Source organism: Carcharodon carcharias, chromosome 25 (assembly GCF_017639515.1).
Source record: "Carcharodon carcharias isolate sCarCar2 chromosome 25, sCarCar2.pri, whole genome shotgun sequence".
In the NCBI taxonomy this organism is placed as follows: Eukaryota; Metazoa; Chordata; class Chondrichthyes; order Lamniformes; family Lamnidae; genus Carcharodon; species Carcharodon carcharias.
In genome coordinates this window covers 26,231,899-26,247,889 of record NC_054491.1, presented here as the reverse complement: position 1 = coordinate 26,247,889, position 15,991 = coordinate 26,231,899, and the positions used below count along the sequence as shown (strand labels likewise).

Here is a 15,991-nt window from a genome sequence, read left to right as displayed (position 1 = left end):
CAGATGATCAATGACGCTATTAGGAATTTAAACATACTTGATTTTCCATGCAGAAATCTTACAGATTTCATTCAATGATATCTGCATTAAACAAAGGCCAGCATTCTATTAAAGTTAAGACCAATTATTAATCTTTCACACAAACCTATTGACCTGACTGAGGATGGAAAGTAGAGAACCATTTGCTGTATTAACTGAGGACTGTGCATCTCACTCATTCTCACACTTTACCGTTATAATGGTCCATGTCAATGTACAACAGGCTGAAGGCTTTTGCGTGTGGGGAAAATACCCAAGCAGATTCCTAAACCGGCCAACCTTCTCCCAGCGTAAGTGTTAAAACAGAATCAGATCTCGGTGTGGGAGCAGCCAGAGCTGCCAAACATTTACTCAAAATGAAAGAGGGGCTAAAAAGAATTAAAGATGAATAAATTTGAGAATAATTCAACGTTCTCTTTATTAAAGTTTCATTTCTTTTTTGTCAAGGATTGTTCTAAAGCGCTGATTGGGCTCTGGATCTTATGTGATGCAGCCGCTAAGCTGGATAAAAGCCTTTTATTGTGCAGGGCAAGGAGGGAAACCGAGTATTTCTTCAGCGTCTTCTACCCAGCTCACTGTACGTGGACTTGCCGGCATTGTCAAGATGCTGCAAAAGGAAACACTTAACATCAGCAAAATGTCAATTATTATGCTAATTCCAATTGATTTGTTTTATTCATTCACAGGATGTGGGCATTGCCCATCCCTAATTGCCCTTGTTCAGGGGGCATTTAAGAGTCAACCACATTGCTGTGAGTCTGGAGTCACATGTAGGCCAGACCAGGTAAGGACAGCAGGTTTCCTACCCTAAAGGGCATTAGTGAACCGGATGGGTTTTTACAACAATCGACAATGCTTTCATGGTCATCATTGGAGCAGAGAAGACTGAGGGGTGACCTGATCGAGGTGTACAAGATTATGAGGGGCATGGACAGGGTGGATAGGGAGCAGATGTTCCCCTTAGTTGAAGGGTCAGTCACAAGGGGGCATAAGTTCAAGGTGAGGGGCAGGAGGTTTAGGGGGGATGTGAGGAAAAACATTTTTACCCAGGGGGTGGTGACAGTCTGGAATGCCCTGCCTGGGAGGGTGGTGGAGGCGGGTTGCCTCACATCCTTTAAAAAGTACCTGGATGAGCACTTGGCACATCATAACATTCAAGGCTATGGGCCAAGTGCTGGTAAATGGGATTAGGTAGGTAGGTCAGGTGTTTCTCCTGTGTCAGTGCAGACTTGATGGGCCGAAGGGCCTCTTCCGCACTGTGTGATTCTGTGATTAGACTTTAGATTTTTTGTTACTGAGTTCAAATTTCACCATCTGCCAGGGTGGGATTGAAGCCTGGGAACCCAGAGCATTACCCTGGGTCTCTGAATTACTAGTCCAGCAACAATACCACTACGCCATCATCTCCCCCCACTTTAATGCTGCAACTATAGTTAATTATTTAATCTCTTTTAAATCTTCAGCCTATTTTGCTTTACTTCCATAAGCTTGTCAACAATGGGACTTGAGGAAAAGCCAGGCCCTTGCAGTCATGGTGACGGGAATAGCCGCCATTGCTCTGATGAAGAGGGGGGTGTGTCACTCACCTCACAGATGGTGAAATGTTGCTAGGGTATTTAAAGCTACTTCAGAACTGGAGAGAAATTAAAAAGTTTGGACCATTATAAATTCAAAGTTTGAATTAAAGCTGCTGCAAACTTTCTGGGCCTAAATTTGACTGAGATTTGGCAAGCGGCTTTTAGGTGAAACCCACCCACCTTTTCCACAGATAACAGCTAACTCAGTTAGTCTCACTCCAAGACCTTTATTGTGGGTGCAAGTCCCACTTTGGCACATCATCTTGACCAACACTGAGGGAGTGTTGCATTGACAGGAGGCTCACCCTCATGTCCATGATCCTGTTGCTTTGGGGCTAAAAGAGTTCAGCTGCATAATGCATATAAAGGGGGGTTTTGAGAGACGGTAACATTCCTCTTTACTCTTATCCTCCTCCCCTTCTTCAACACACTGCCTTTGAGCTCAGAGTTGTTTACGTGAAACAAGGCACAGAGGAGAAAGATTATAGAATCCATCCCCCGTCAGAGTGAGAAAGTGGTGAGTATGGTAAACCTTTCCTCACACTGAGCTCTAATTCTGGGCGGCAGCCACGTTGGGATTCCGATGTTTTGACACACTCCACTATTGAGTTCACACTCACAATTCCTGGGCAAAGTCAGAGTTAGGATTGTTGTGTCCAGTGGGTTTGAGTTAAATGGCCACTTACCGAATATATTGCTTCAGCAGCATCATTACGCATTAGTGGGTGTCTGTCAGAGGCTGCAGAAAAAATATTCATACACTAATTAAATATTAAAAAGCACATGGAATCTTAGACCTTATAAATAGACATATGGAATGCACAAGTAATTAGGTTATTTTCCACCTGTCTTCCGCCCTCCATAAACGAGAGATCATCCAAAACTTTGCAACCCATGTCTTAACTCACCAAGTTCCAATCCCTTATCACTTCTTTATTCACTGACTTTTGTTGCTTCCCAGTTAAGCAATGCTTCAATTTTAAAATTCTCATCCTTGCTTTCAAATTCCTCCACGACCTCACCCCCTCCTTATCCCTGAAACCTCTTCCAGACTCACAACTCGCCAAGATCCCTGCATTCCCCTAATTCTGGCATTCCCTGGTCAGCTGGAACCCCACCTGTGGTAGTTGCAACACCGCAGCCTCCCCACGTTAATAGACTCGATGCACAGGTTCTTGCCAAAGGCTGTGCTCTGTGTCGAGCATTCTCCTCACTCCCAGGGACCTACCAGAACAAGAGGAATTCTGGCGCCTTCAGCATCCCCGATACTAATCACTCCACCATTGGCGATCGTGCCTTCAGCTGCCTGCTGATGGGGTGATTAACTAACAAAAGATTTCATGATGCAACAGCCAAAGAGAGAGATAATGGTTATAATATCTGCTTATGTGGCTTGGTGTCATCTTTATTTGAAAATGTGTCAGGTGGGCGTGGCCGGCGGGAGTGGTTGGCGGGAGCGGTGAGCAGAAGCGGTGGGCGGAAGCGGCGGGCGGGAGCGGTGGGTGGGAGTGGTTGGCGGGAGTGGTTGGTGGGAGTGGTTGGTGGGAGTGGTTGGCGGGAGTGGTTGGTGGGAGCGGTGAGCAGAAGCGGTGGGCGGGAGCGGCGGGCGGGAGCGGCGGGCGGGAGTGGTTGGTGGGAGTGGTTGGCGGGAGCGGCAGGCGGGAGTGGTTGGTGGGAGTGGTTGGCGGGAGTGGTTGGTGGGAGCGGCAGGCGGGAGTGGTTGGTGGGAGTGGTTGGCGGGAGTGGTTGGTGGGAGTGGTTGGTGGGAGTGGTTGGTGGGAGTGGTTGGCGGGAGCGGCAGGCGGGAGTGGTTGGCGGGAGTGGTTGGTGGGAGCGGCAGGCGGGAGTGGTTGGCGGGAGTGGTTGGTGGGAGTGGTTGGTGGGAGTGGTTGGCGGGAGTGGTTGGTGGGAGTGGTTGGTGGGAGTGGTTGGTGGGAGTGGTTGGCGGGAGTGGTTGGTGGGAGCGGCAGGCGGGAGTGGTTGGTGGGAGTGGTTGGTGGGAGTGGTTGGTGGGAGTGGTTGGCGGGAGTGGTTGGTGGGAGTGGTTGGCGGGAGTGGTTGGTGGGAGTGGTTGGTGGGAGTGGTTGGTGGGAGTGGTTGGTGGGAGTGGTTGGCGGGAGTGGTTGGCGGGAGTGGTGGGCGGGAGTGGTTGGTGGGAGTGGTTGGTGGGAGTGGTTGGTGGGAGTGGTTGGCGGGAGTGGTTGGTGGGAGTGGTTGGTGGGAGTGGTTGGTGGGAGTGGTTGGCGGGAGTGGTTGGTGGGAGCGGCAGGCGGGAGTGGTTGGTGGGAGTGGTTGGCGGGAGTGGTTGGTGGGAGTGGTTGGCGGGAGTGGTTGGTGGGAGTGGTTGGTGGGAGCGGCAGGCGGGAGTGGTTGGTGGGAGTGGTTGGCGGGAGTGGTTGGTGGGAGTGGTTGGTGGGAGTGGTTGGCGGGAGTGGTTGGCGGGAGTGGTTGGTGGGAGTGGTTGGCGGGAGTGGTTGGCGGGAGTGGTTGGTGGGAGTGGTTGGTGGGAGCGGCAGGCGGGAGTGGTTGGTGGGAGTGGTTGGCGGGAGTGGTTGGTGGGAGTGGTTGGTGGGAGTGGTTGGCGGGAGTGGTTGGCGGGAGTGGTTGGTGGGAGTGGTTGGCGGGAGTGGTTGGCGGGAGTGGTTGGTGGGAGCGGCAGGCGGGAGTGGTTGGTGGGAGTGGTTGGCGGGAGTGGTTGGTGGGAGTGGTTGGTGGGAGTGGTTGGTGGGAGTGGTTGGCGGGAGTGGTTGGTGGGAGTGGTTGGCGGGAGTGGTTGGCGGGAGCGGCAGGCGGGAGTGGTTGGTGGGAGTGGTTGGCGGGAGTGGTTGGTGGGAGCGGCAGGCGGGAGTGGTTGGTGGGAGTGGTTGGTGGGAGTGGTTGGCGGGAGTGGTTGGCGGGAGCGGCAGGCGGGAGTGGTTGGCGGGAGTGGTTGGTGGGAGTGGTTGGTGGGAGTGGTTGGCGGGAGTGGTTGGTGGGAGTGGTTGGTGGGAGTGGTTGGTGGGAGCGGCAGGCGGGAGTGGTTGGCGGGAGTGGTTGGTGGGAGTGGTTGGTGGGAGTGGTTGGCGGGAGTGGTTGGTGGGAGTGGTTGGTGGGAGTGGTTGGCGGGAGTGGTTGGTGGGAGTGGTTGGTGGGAGTGGTTGGTGGGAGTGGTTGGCGGGAGCGGCAGGCGGGAGTGGTTGGTGGGAGTGGTTGGCGGGAGTGGTTGGTGGGAGCGGCAGGCGGGAGTGGTTGGTGGGAGTGGTTGGCGGGAGTGGTTGGTGGGAGCGGCAGGCGGGAGTGGTTGGTGGGAGTGGTTGGTGGGAGTGGTTGGCGGGAGTGGTTGGCGGGAGCGGCAGGCGGGAGTGGTTGGTGGGAGTGGTTGGCGGGAGTGGTTGGTGGGAGCGGCAGGCGGGAGTGGTTGGTGGGAGTGGTTGGTGGGAGTGGTTGGTGGGAGTGGTTGGTGGGAGCGGCAGGCGGGAGTGGTTGGTGGGAGTGGTTGGTGGGAGCGGCAGGCGGGAGTGGTTGGTGGGAGTGGTTGGTGGGAGTGGTTGGTGGGAGTGGTTGGTGGGAGCGGCAGGCGGGAGTGGTTGGTGGGAGTGGTTGGTGGGAGTGGTTGGTGGGAGTGGTTGGCGGGAGTGGTTGGTGGGAGCGGCAGGCGGGAGTGGTTGGTGGGAGTGGTTGGTGGGAGTGGTTGGTGGGAGTGGTTGGCGGGAGTGGTTGGTGGGAGCGGCAGGCGGGAGTGGTTGGCGGGAGTGGTTGGTGGGAGTGGTTGGCGGGAGTGGTTGGCGGGAGTGGTTGGCGGGAGTGGTTGGTGGGAGTGGTTGGTGGGAGTGGTTGGTGGGAGTGGTTGGCGGGAGTGGTTGGTGGGAGTGGTTGGCGGGAGTGGTTGGCGGGAGTGGTTGGCGGGAGTGGTTGGTGGGAGTGGTTGGCGGGAGTGGTTGGTGGGAGTGGTTGGCGGGAGTGGTTGGTGGGAGTGGTTGGCGGGCAGGCCCATGAACAGCCGCAGGACTGACTGCCGCTCACGATTGGGCACTGACTGCGATTTCACACCGGCCAATTAACAGCCAGTGTGAAAGGCGCACTGAGAGCCTCAGCGCTGCCGGGTTGGGGGTGGGGGTGCGCACACTGACAGGGGTGGGGTTGGGGGTGGGGGTGGGGGTGCGCACACTGACAGGGGTGGGGTTGGGGGTGGGGGTGCGCACACTGACAGGGGTGGGGTTGGGGGTGGGGGTGCGCACACTGACAGGGGTGGGGTTGGGGGTGGGGTTGGGTGTGTGCACACTGACAGGGGTGGGGTTGGGGGTGGGTGTGGGTGTGTGCACACTGACAGGGGTGGGGTTGGGGGTGGGGATGGGTGTGTGCACACTGACAGGGGTGGGGTTGGGGGTGGGGATGGGTGTGTGCACACTGACAAGGGTGGGGTTGGGGGTGGGGATGGGTGTGTGCACACTGACAGGGGTGGGGTTGGGGGTGGGGATGGGTGTGTGCACACTGACAGGGGTGGGGTTGGGGGTGGGGGTGGGGGTGGGGGTGTGCACACTGACAGGGGTGGGGGTGGGTGTGTGCACACTGACAGGGGTGGGGTTGGGGGTGGGGGTGGGTGTGTGCACACTGACAGGGGTGGGGTTGGGGGTGGGGGTGGGTGTGTGCACACTGACAGGGGTGGGGTTGGGGGTGGGGGTGGGGGTGGGGGTGGGGGTGGGGGTGTGCACACTGACAGGGGTGGGGTTGGGGGTGGGGGTGGGGGGTGGGGGTGGGGGTGGGGGTGTGCACACTGACAGGGGTGGGGTTGGGGGTGGGGGTGGGTGTGTGCACACTGACAGGGGTGGGGTTGGGGGTGGGGATGGGTGTGTGCACACTGACAGGGGTGGGGTTGGGGGTGGGGGTGGGGGTGTGCACACTGACAGGGGTGGGGGTGGGTGTGTGCACACTGACAGGGGTGGGGTTGGGGGTGGGGATGGGTGTGTGCACACTGACAGGGGTGGGGTTGGGGGTGGGGGTGGGGGTGTGCACACTGACAGGGGTGGGGGTGGGTGTGTGCACACTGACAGGGGTGGGGTTGGGGGTGGGGGTGGGTGTGTGCACACTGACAGGGGTGGGGTTGGGGGTGGGGATGGGTGTGTGCACACTGACAGGGGTGGGTGTGTGCACACTGACAGGGGTGGGGTTGGGGGTGGGGATGGGTGTGTGCACACTGACAGGGGTGGGGTTGGGGGTGGGGATGGGTGTGTGCACACTGACAGGGGTGGGGTTGGGGGTGGGGGTGGGTGTGTGCACACTGACAGGGGTGGGGTTGGGGGTGGGGATGGGTGTGTGCACACTGACAGGGGTGGGGTTGGGGGTGGGGATGGGTGTGTGCACACTGACAGGGGTGGGGTTGGGGGTGGGGATGGGTGTGTGCACACTGACAGGGGTGGGTGTGTGCACACTGACAGGGGTGGGGTTGGGGGTGGGGATGGGTGTGTGCACACTGACAGGGGTGGGGTTGGGGGTGGGGATGGGTGTGTGCACACTGACAGGGGTGGGGTTGGGGGTGGGGGTGGGTGTGTGCACACTGACAGGGGTGGGGTTGGGGGTGGGGATGGGTGTGTGCACACTGACAGGGGTGGGGTTGGGGGTGGGGATGGGTGTGTGCACACTGACAGGGGTGGGGTTGGGGGTGGGGTTGGGGGTGGGGGTGGGGGTGGGGGTGTGCACACTGACAGGGGTGGGGGTGGGTGTGTGCACACTGACAGGGGTGGGGTTGGGGGTGGGGGTGGGGTTGGGGGTGGGGGTGGGGTTGGGGGTGGGGGTGGGTGTGTGCACACTGACAGGGGTGGGGGTGGGTGTGTGCACACTGACAGGGGTGGGGTTGGGGGTGGGGGTGGGGGTGGGTGTATGCACACTGACAGGGGTGGGGGTTGGGGGCGGGGGTGGGGGTGCGCACACTGACAGGGGTGGGTGTGTGCACACTGACAGGGATGGGTGTGTGCACACTGACAGGGGTGGGGTTGGGGGTGGGGGTGGGGGTGGGTGTATGCACACTGACAGGGGTGGGGGTTGGGGGCGGGGGTGGGGGTGCGCACACTGACAGGGGTGGGGGTTGGGGGTGGGGGTGGGGGTGCGCACACTGACAGGGGTGGGGTTGGGGGTGGGGGTGGGTGTATGCACACTGACAGGGGTGGGGGTTGGGGGCGGGGGTGGGGGTGCGCACACTGACAGGGGTGGGTGTGTGCACACTGACAGGGATGGGTGTGTGCACACTGACAGGGGTGGGGTTGGGGGTGGGGGTGGGTGTGTGCACACTGACAGGGGTGGGGGCTGGGGGCAGGGGTGGGGGTGCGCACACTGACAGGGGTGGGGTTGGGGGTGGGGGTGAGGTTGGGTGTGTGCACACTGACAGGGGTGGGGGTGGGTGTGTGCACACTGACAGGGATGGGTGTGTGCACACTGACAGGGGTGGGGTTGGGGGTGGGGGTGGGGGTGCGCACACTGACAGGGGTGGGGTTGGGGGTGGGGGTGGGTGTGTGCACACTGACAGGGGTGGGGTTGGGGGTGGGGGTGGGTGTGTGCACACTGACAGGGGTGGGGTTGGGGGTGGGGGTGGGTGTGTGCACACTGACAGGGGTGGGGTTGGGGGTGGGGGTGGGTGTGTGCACACTGACAGGGGTGGGGGTTGGGGGCGGGGGTGGGGGTGCGCACACTGACAGGGTGGGATTGGGGGTGGGGGTGGGAGTGTGCACACTGACAGGGGTGGGGTTGGGGGCGGGGGTGGGGGTGCGCACACTGACAGGGGTGGGATTGGGGGTGGGGGTGGGGGTGCGCACACTGACAGGGGTGGGGTTGGGGGCGGGGGTGGGGGTGCGCACACTGACAGGGGTGGGGTTGGGGGTGGGGGTGGGTGTGTGCACACTGACAGGGGTGGGGGTTGGGGGCGGGGGTGGGGGTGCGCACACTGACAGGGTGGGTTGGGGGTGGGGGTGGGGGTGGGGGTGCACACACTGAGAGCTCCCTCACGGAGATGAAGAATTTTAAAATGAAGAATAAATTTTTCAACATGATATAAACATGTCCCCATGTGTGTCTCAGTTACATGAAAGAGGGACATGTAAAAAAGGATGTTAAGATTTTAAAATTGTTTTTGAGTAACTGTTGGAAACCTCATCCCTCCCGTGGATGAGGTTTTGTAAAAAATGCAAAGGCCGCCTGGTCTGTTCGCCCGCCCGCCAACTGAACAGTTGAGTGGGCAGCAAAAAATACAACTTAATGAATCGCTTAATGGCCTTAATAGGCTGTTTAATTGTCGGCGGGCACGCTGCCGACTCTCACGTGTGCCCCTATCCATGGGATAAAAAATCCTGCCCAGAGACTCCAGCTTTGTGCAGAGACTGGAGAGGCTGGGGCTGTTTTCCTTAGAACAGAGACAATTAAGTAAAGATTTAATAAAAATGTTCAAAATCAGATGGGTTTTAATTGAGGAGAAACTGTTTTCAGTGTGAGGAGGGTCAGTTACCAGAGGCACACAGAATTAGCAAAAGATCCAGAGAGGGAGGTGAGGAGAATTTTCTTTTACGCAGTGAGTTGTTGTGATCTGGAAGACGCTGTCTGAAAGGACAGTGGATGCAGATTCAATAGGAACTTTCAAAAGGGAACTGGATAAATACTTGAAATAATGGGCTATGGGGGAAAAGGCAGGAGGAGTGGGGTTAATTGGAAAGATCTTTCAAAGTGCAGGGATTGGTATGATGGGCTGCATGGACTTCATCTGTATCATTCTCTGATAATGTCATAATATTTAGAGCGCAGAAATAGGCCATTCGGCCCATCTTTTCCACTCCTGGGTTTCTGCTCCATATGAGCCTCTTCCCACCCACTCTTCATCTCCCCCGTCACCATATCCTTCTATTCCTTTCTCCTTCACATGTTTATCCAGGTTCCCCTTAATTGTCCCTATACTATTCACCTCAACCGCTCCCTGTGGGAAGGTGTTCCACATTCTCCCAATTCTCTGGATAAAGAGGTTTCTCCTGAATTCCTGACTAGGTTTATTAACGACAGGTTTATTTTGGTGGCCCTTAGCTCTGGTCCTGCCTCTTACAGTCAGGAAGGAACACAATTTGTTTCTCGCCCAGTCAAGTATGAACACCACAGTCTCAGCTCAGCTCATACTTAAGAAGTCTCTCCAGGCTTGGATAATTGTGTAGGTGACAGGTGAAGAAGTACAGAGGCCAGGGTACCTGGAACCTGCCCGAGTGAGTGAGGGTCTCGGGGGGGAGAGTAGGAAAGGGGTGTTACAGAAATAGATGCTGTCAAATCATTGACCAATCATTAATCTCTCTCACCTTGGTGACTCCACGATCGGCCTGGGGCTGAAACAGAATAAACAGCGATGCCAATGAAGATGGTGAAGGAGATACTTGCAATAAGCACCCCACTGCTTCCCCCGATGTCCAAGGTCACGCAATTCTTACACTCTTGGATCAGAGATAAAAATGGAGAGAAAATGTGAACTGTATCACAACAAAACAAAACCGTCTCCACCCACTGCACCAAACTGCATTTAAAAAGCAGCTTTAACCAGAACATCCCAAGGAGTTTGACAAGAGACAGCAAGCACGTAAGGAGATATTAGGACAAGTGACCAAAAGATAGGTTTTAAGGAGCGTCTTAAAGGAGGAAAGGAAGATGGAGAAATAGAAAGGTTTAGGAAGGGAACTCCAGAGGCTACAGCCCAGGCAGCTGAAGTCACAGCTACCAACGATGGAGTCATTACAATCAAAATTTCAAGTTGCCAGAATTCTATGATTGCGGGCTTAGGGAGGGCTGTAGACCTGCAGGAGGTTAGGCAGATAGGGAGGGGCGTACAGACTGGAGGGGGTTACATTACAGAGATAAGGAGGGCTGTAGGGGCTGGAGGAGGCTAAAGAGATAGGGAGGTTGTAGAGGCTGGAGGAGTTCACACAGATAGTGAGGTTTGTGGGCCCTGGAGGTTACAGAGATAGGGAGTGTTGTAGGGAATGGAGGAGGTTACAGAGGTTGGGAATGTTGTAGGGACTGGAGGAGGTTAGACAGATAGGGAGTGTTGCAGGGACTGGAGGAGGTTACAGAGATAGGGAGGGTTGTAGGGTTTGGAGGATGTTACAGAGATAGGGAGGGTTGTAGGGGCTGGAGGAGGTTACAGAGAAGGGAGGGTTGTAGGGGCTGGAGGAGGTTACAGAGATATGGAGGGTTGTAGGGGCTGGAGGAGGTTACAGAGATAGGGAGGGTTGTAGGGGCTGGAGGAGGTTACAGAGATAGGGAGGGTTGTAGGGGCTGGAGGAGGTTACAGAGATAGGAAGGGTTGTAGGGTTTGGAGGAGGTTACAGAGATAGGGAGGGTTGTAGGGTTTGGAGGAGGTTACAGAGATAGGGAGGGTTGTAGGGTTTGGAGGAGGTTACAGAGATAGGGAGGGTTGTAGGGGCTGGAGGAGGTTACAGAGATAGGGAGGGGTGTAGGGGCTGGAGGAGGTTACAGAGATAGGGAGGGTTGTAGGGTTTGGAGGAGGTTACAGAGATAGGGAGGGTTGTAGGGACTGGCTGACTTAAATGAGCGACCACTTATTTTTAAACAGTGACCCCTAGTTCTAGATTCTCCCACAAGAGGAAACATCCTCTCTACATCCACCCTGTCAAGACCCCTCAGGATCTTAAAGGTTTCAATCAAGTTGCCTCTTCCTCTTCTAACCTCCAGTGGATACAAGCCTAACCTGTCCAACCTTTCCTCATAAGACAACCCGCCCATTCCCAGTATTAGTTAGTAAACCTTCTCTGAACTGCTTCCAATGCATTTACGTCCTTCCTTAAATAAGGAGACCAACACCGTACACAATAGTCCAGATGTGCCTCACCAGCGTCCTGTCAGACTTTGTTTGTTAATACTCCTGTGAAGTGCTTTGGGATGTTTTACAATGTTAAAGACGCTATATTTAGATTAAAGAATATTCACGGCCAGTGGGGTAGATTTGACCAGGTGCTGGTACAGCAATGATTGGCTGAATGGCCTCGTTCTGCTTTCTGTGCTGCAAGGTGAGTTGTTACTAAGGTGAAGGTGCCACAGAAATACAAGTTCTTTCTTATCCCGAGGAGCCTGACAGATGTTTGGTGGGATTGAGAGACTTCTGAGACCCAGGTATGAGGAGCACAATATGTTTGGTAGTTGGGATTTGGTATCCCACCCTCACCAGCTTTCGCCTGGTGACCCCCATCAAACACCTCCCGAAGAATGGAGAGTGTTTACTCTCCCCAGACAGCGCCACTCACCCAGCTCCAGGCACCAGGACAAGCAGTAAAATCCCAGATGGCTCTGGGACAGAAAAGTGATTGACCTTAATGAACTCTCCCACAAATTGAACAAAAAGAAAAACTTACTGTTAACATACAAGTAGATTTTATCCTTAACATCAGGAGCACTTCCGTTATTGTGGGTACATTCGTAAAATCCATGGGCTCCATCAGTCAACAACAATGGACATTTCTGTACAATAGAACCATATTGGACATAGTTCTTTCCCTTACATATTATTCTGAGGTCTCCTTTAGCATCTTCAATTGCTGAAAAATATTAAAAAAGTCATCTTAGTGATCTGTTGAAGACTCTCTGGCTGGAATTTTATAGGGCTTTGGGACTAGGCTGAATGGTGGGAAGTGGTCGGGAGTGGAGGGTGGGGAGGTGCCAATGGCTCCTGCCACCGATCAGGAGTCCATTTCAGTGATTTGAGTGACGAATTAAGGGTCACTTCCCACCTCTGTGGGAGTTTTGCCTGTTGGAGTTGGGGGGTGGGGTGGGGGGGGTATGGAGGGTGGTGCTCGGCTGACAGGGGAGCTGCTACCACATGGGGAGAACGTTCAATGAAACCTGGCACCCCCCACCATGTGCTTGCTTTGGGTTGGGTGACATGGCCCAATGAGGGTCTGAGGATAGCAATGACCACCCTCAGAGTGGGTCACAGTGGGGTCACCTCCCACTTTTGGCCCTGGCAGTGGGACTTGACCATCGTGAAAAAGATTCCACTCTCACTCTCTCTCTGTCTCTGTCTCTCTCTCCCCCGCTTTGTCTTTCTGTCTGTCTCTGTCCCTCTGTTTTTCTTTCTCTGTGTCTGTCTCTCTCTGCCTCCTTTCTTTCTCTGTCTCTCTGTCTGTCTTGCTCTCTCTCTGTCTCTCTCCCTCTCTCTCTGTCTGTTTCTCTCTTTCTCTCTCTCTCTATCCCTCTCTCCCTCTCTCCTTGTCCGCCTGCATCTCTCTCTCGCTCTTTCTCTCTCTCAATCTCACACCTACCTCTGGGCTGTAATATTCATACATGAAACTTTTCAGTAAAACAGCAGCTGCCATGCCATTGTCACGATAGCGGGTCACAGTCCTGAATTATTTGCAGGCACATTGAACTTTTAATGTAAGACGTGTTTTTTTTAAAAAGGCATACAAGCAAAAGCTGGATGAGATTGTAAAGTAACCACTTGCTCCCAGATCTTTCTGTAAGGCATCTATCTCCAGGGTAGTTGTCTCCCTAGGGTCATAAAATTGCAGTGTTGCTGCTTCTGACAGTGATTGTTTCAGTGCTTCGAACAGATATCGGTGACCTTTGTGCCACAGGAAAGACACATCCTTTCTCAACAATTCCTTTAGTGGTGACGATTTTTGAATGAAATTGGGAATGTATGGAGACAAGGAATTAAAGAGACCTAGACATCTTCAAAGATTGTTCTTATCTTGAAGAGTTGACTTTAATACTCCCAGTTTTACTTGGATCGGGACATATGTCTGCACTGGAATAATGTCATGAAGAGATATTAATGTCTATAATGTTACTGGAAATTATTTTAAAATTGGAATTTTAGTGAGGTCTGTGTCTATGGGGAGAACTTCCTCCCCGTTGGAAAGGCCAGTCTGGGGCGGGCATGCAACCATTTTATTAAGGCCCGCCCAGCGTGATGTGTGACCGGCAGCACTGAGCGCTCCCTGTGTGGGCGTGGGGAGTTTGCGCGCGCAAGACCGCTGAATTCTCCCTGAGGCACAGAGCTGCAAAGTTGAAAAGAAAAGAAAATTATTCAGACATGTCCTCTCGTGTGACAGTGTCACATGAGCTGGGACAAGTTTATGAATTTTCATAAAAACTTTTATTTAATTAATAAAACCTTCATGAAACCTCATCCTTAAGGTTGGACGGGCAGCACTGTCAATTTGCTTAATTGGTTGATAAACAGCTTTAACAGGCCTTTGACAGGTTGTTGGGTGTGCAGCCTACTCCAGTTCCTGCCCGCCAACTGGAAGATCGGAACAATGCGCAGTGATGTCGGGTCAGGTTCTTGCTTTGTTCTTCCCACAACAGCAATATCATCTGTGATAAAGATGCATTCTGGCTCAGTGCATGGAATGCAGTCCATGTGAGCTTGAAAGATCCTGGCTAACAGATAGCCTGAAAGGAAGCCATTGAAAACAGTATCGTCCTAATGGGTTATGAAATATAGTAAAGCCCTTGGGACCTCTCTGCAAGGTGAACTGACCAGTAACCATGCTTGGCATCAAGCTTCGAGAAAAACTTTCACTTGCAAATTTTGTGTTTAACTTTTCTAACGTGGGCGTTTTGTGAGGACAACATTTCATAGTGGGGTTTGATTGTCACGGATTGAAGCATACTCTCAATGATCCATCCTTCTTTATGGCACATGTGATTGAGCTGCAGCAATCTGTGTGCTCTTGTGAAGTCTACTTCCACCTGGAATTTGTTTTAAATGTGAATGCTGCACTTGTTTGATGGATCAATTGATGGACATGCATTCTCCTGCAAGTGTAATGTTGGTGCTCCCTTGAAACTGCCAATTTTGCCAAAACATTCTAGATATTTTAATGTTAGGGCATGAACTGAGGTGATAGGAGTAGTTTCTGAAGTTGATCTTCCTTGTGATGTCTGAATGATTCCATGGATTGTTACTAGCCTGAGGTCACAACAAACCAGTAGATCTGCAATGACTGGGCCTTTAGTTTCCATGTTGTAGAGCCTTGGTGGCACCCAGGACAATTGATTATATTTGCAGTCCAGGACTATGGATCTTGCATATGGAATTAGTGAACGTTTGTACATTAAAAATTTCACAGTAATGGGTTTTGCCATGGTCTTCTATGTCTGGTGATACATGACTTAAAGAACCCATAGGGGTAGTAAGTTGGTATTTGTCTTGTCAATCTTGGTCAATAATGAATAGTTACAACTTGCTTAGGACAGATAATTTGAATCTTGGCAAACACTTCAGATCGTGTGATGGTGTCTATGTTTTCCATGAGATTGACAGTGTGAAACATATGTTCACCACTCTTCGTCTCATCGTGTACATCATCAGCATTTCCTGGTTTGTCAGTCACCTCATGTATATGTTTCTGACAGGATACCAGTTGGCCATTCTTCTTGCTTGAAGGTCCCCGTTGTGTACGATCTGTTTGGATCAGTGCATGGCTTTTTGTAGCTGCATCAGCCTTTGTTCTAGTACACTGCTGCTGCCAATGGCCCTTTCTGCCACATGCCTTGCAGAATTGATGGAAAGCTGGGAATTTCCTTGGTGAATGCAGAAGGCCACACCTTCCACATGTCCTGCTAGGTTTGGCTGTTTTAGTAAGTGCATCAACAATTGAAGTTGTACTTAGAATTTGTAAGCTTCATACTTGTGTCCATCCTTGAGTAGCTCTTTGATGCTATAAGTTTTGGGCTCGTCTAACAGATCTTTCTGGAATGCTTCCATGGGAGTGGATGTGATCACCAACTCAATGATTCTGTCTGCTAGCTCTGAGTTTGAAAAATCACAGTACCTACCCATTTCTCTGTATCTTCTGATGAAGTGGTCTATGGATTCTGTAGGCTGTTGTAAAAATGACATGAACTCTAGTCGATGAATACGCACGTTTAACCTGATCCGAACCGGTCTTCCAATGTAGTCCATATCTTTTGGGGATCCTTTAGTTCTTCTTCTGTTAATCCTGATGTGTTCAGCCTGTGTAGACAGACCTTCATTCCCAAATGCTAGGGGAATTTTTATGCCTTGCTTGTCTGGTTCAGACACACTGGAATCAAGAAACCATAGCTCTGTTTGCTGTTTGAATATTTAGAATTTGAATAGTACGTCATCCCAAATCAAACTGGGGCATTTTGTGGACATTCTGACAATATCCCTTTGACCTTCCTTCTCCTTTAGTACCTGGGATGCTTTTCTGAAGCTCCACCCATGAAGATGATTTGTGGCAGGAATGCACCATAGAGTAATGGCATCCTTGTTTTTTAGTCAATTTCTTGTTGAGCAACTCCCAAAGCTGTCCGTTCTAATTGCAGCCTTCTCTGGCCCGATTTTCCACCACTGCACGTCAGGAACTTCATTCTAAGCCCAGCTCACCAAA

At 53.1% G+C, this 15,991-nt stretch overlaps 1 protein-coding gene across 3 annotated transcripts in view; it reads right to left on the bottom strand.

Annotated features, from left to right (window-relative positions):
• Positions 1-432: 432 nt before the first annotated feature.
• Positions 433-15,991, bottom strand: part of LOC121269479 (T-cell surface glycoprotein CD3 delta chain-like) — a 58,755-nt gene continuing 43,196 nt past the window's right edge. For 2 of the 3 annotated variants that reach the window (XM_041174057.1, XM_041174058.1), the window contains exons 4-7: positions 11,981-12,163; positions 9,917-10,048; positions 2,303-2,355; positions 433-646 (exon numbers count right to left, since the gene is read on the bottom strand). In XM_041174057.1, coding sequence (XP_041029991.1) covers positions 593-646; positions 2,303-2,355; positions 9,917-10,048; positions 11,981-12,163 — 422 coding nt within the window. In that variant the 3' untranslated portion in view covers positions 433-592. The remainder of the gene's footprint in view (positions 647-2,302; positions 2,356-9,916; positions 10,049-11,980; positions 12,164-15,991) is intronic. The other variant, XM_041174060.1, reaches the window with a different exon arrangement.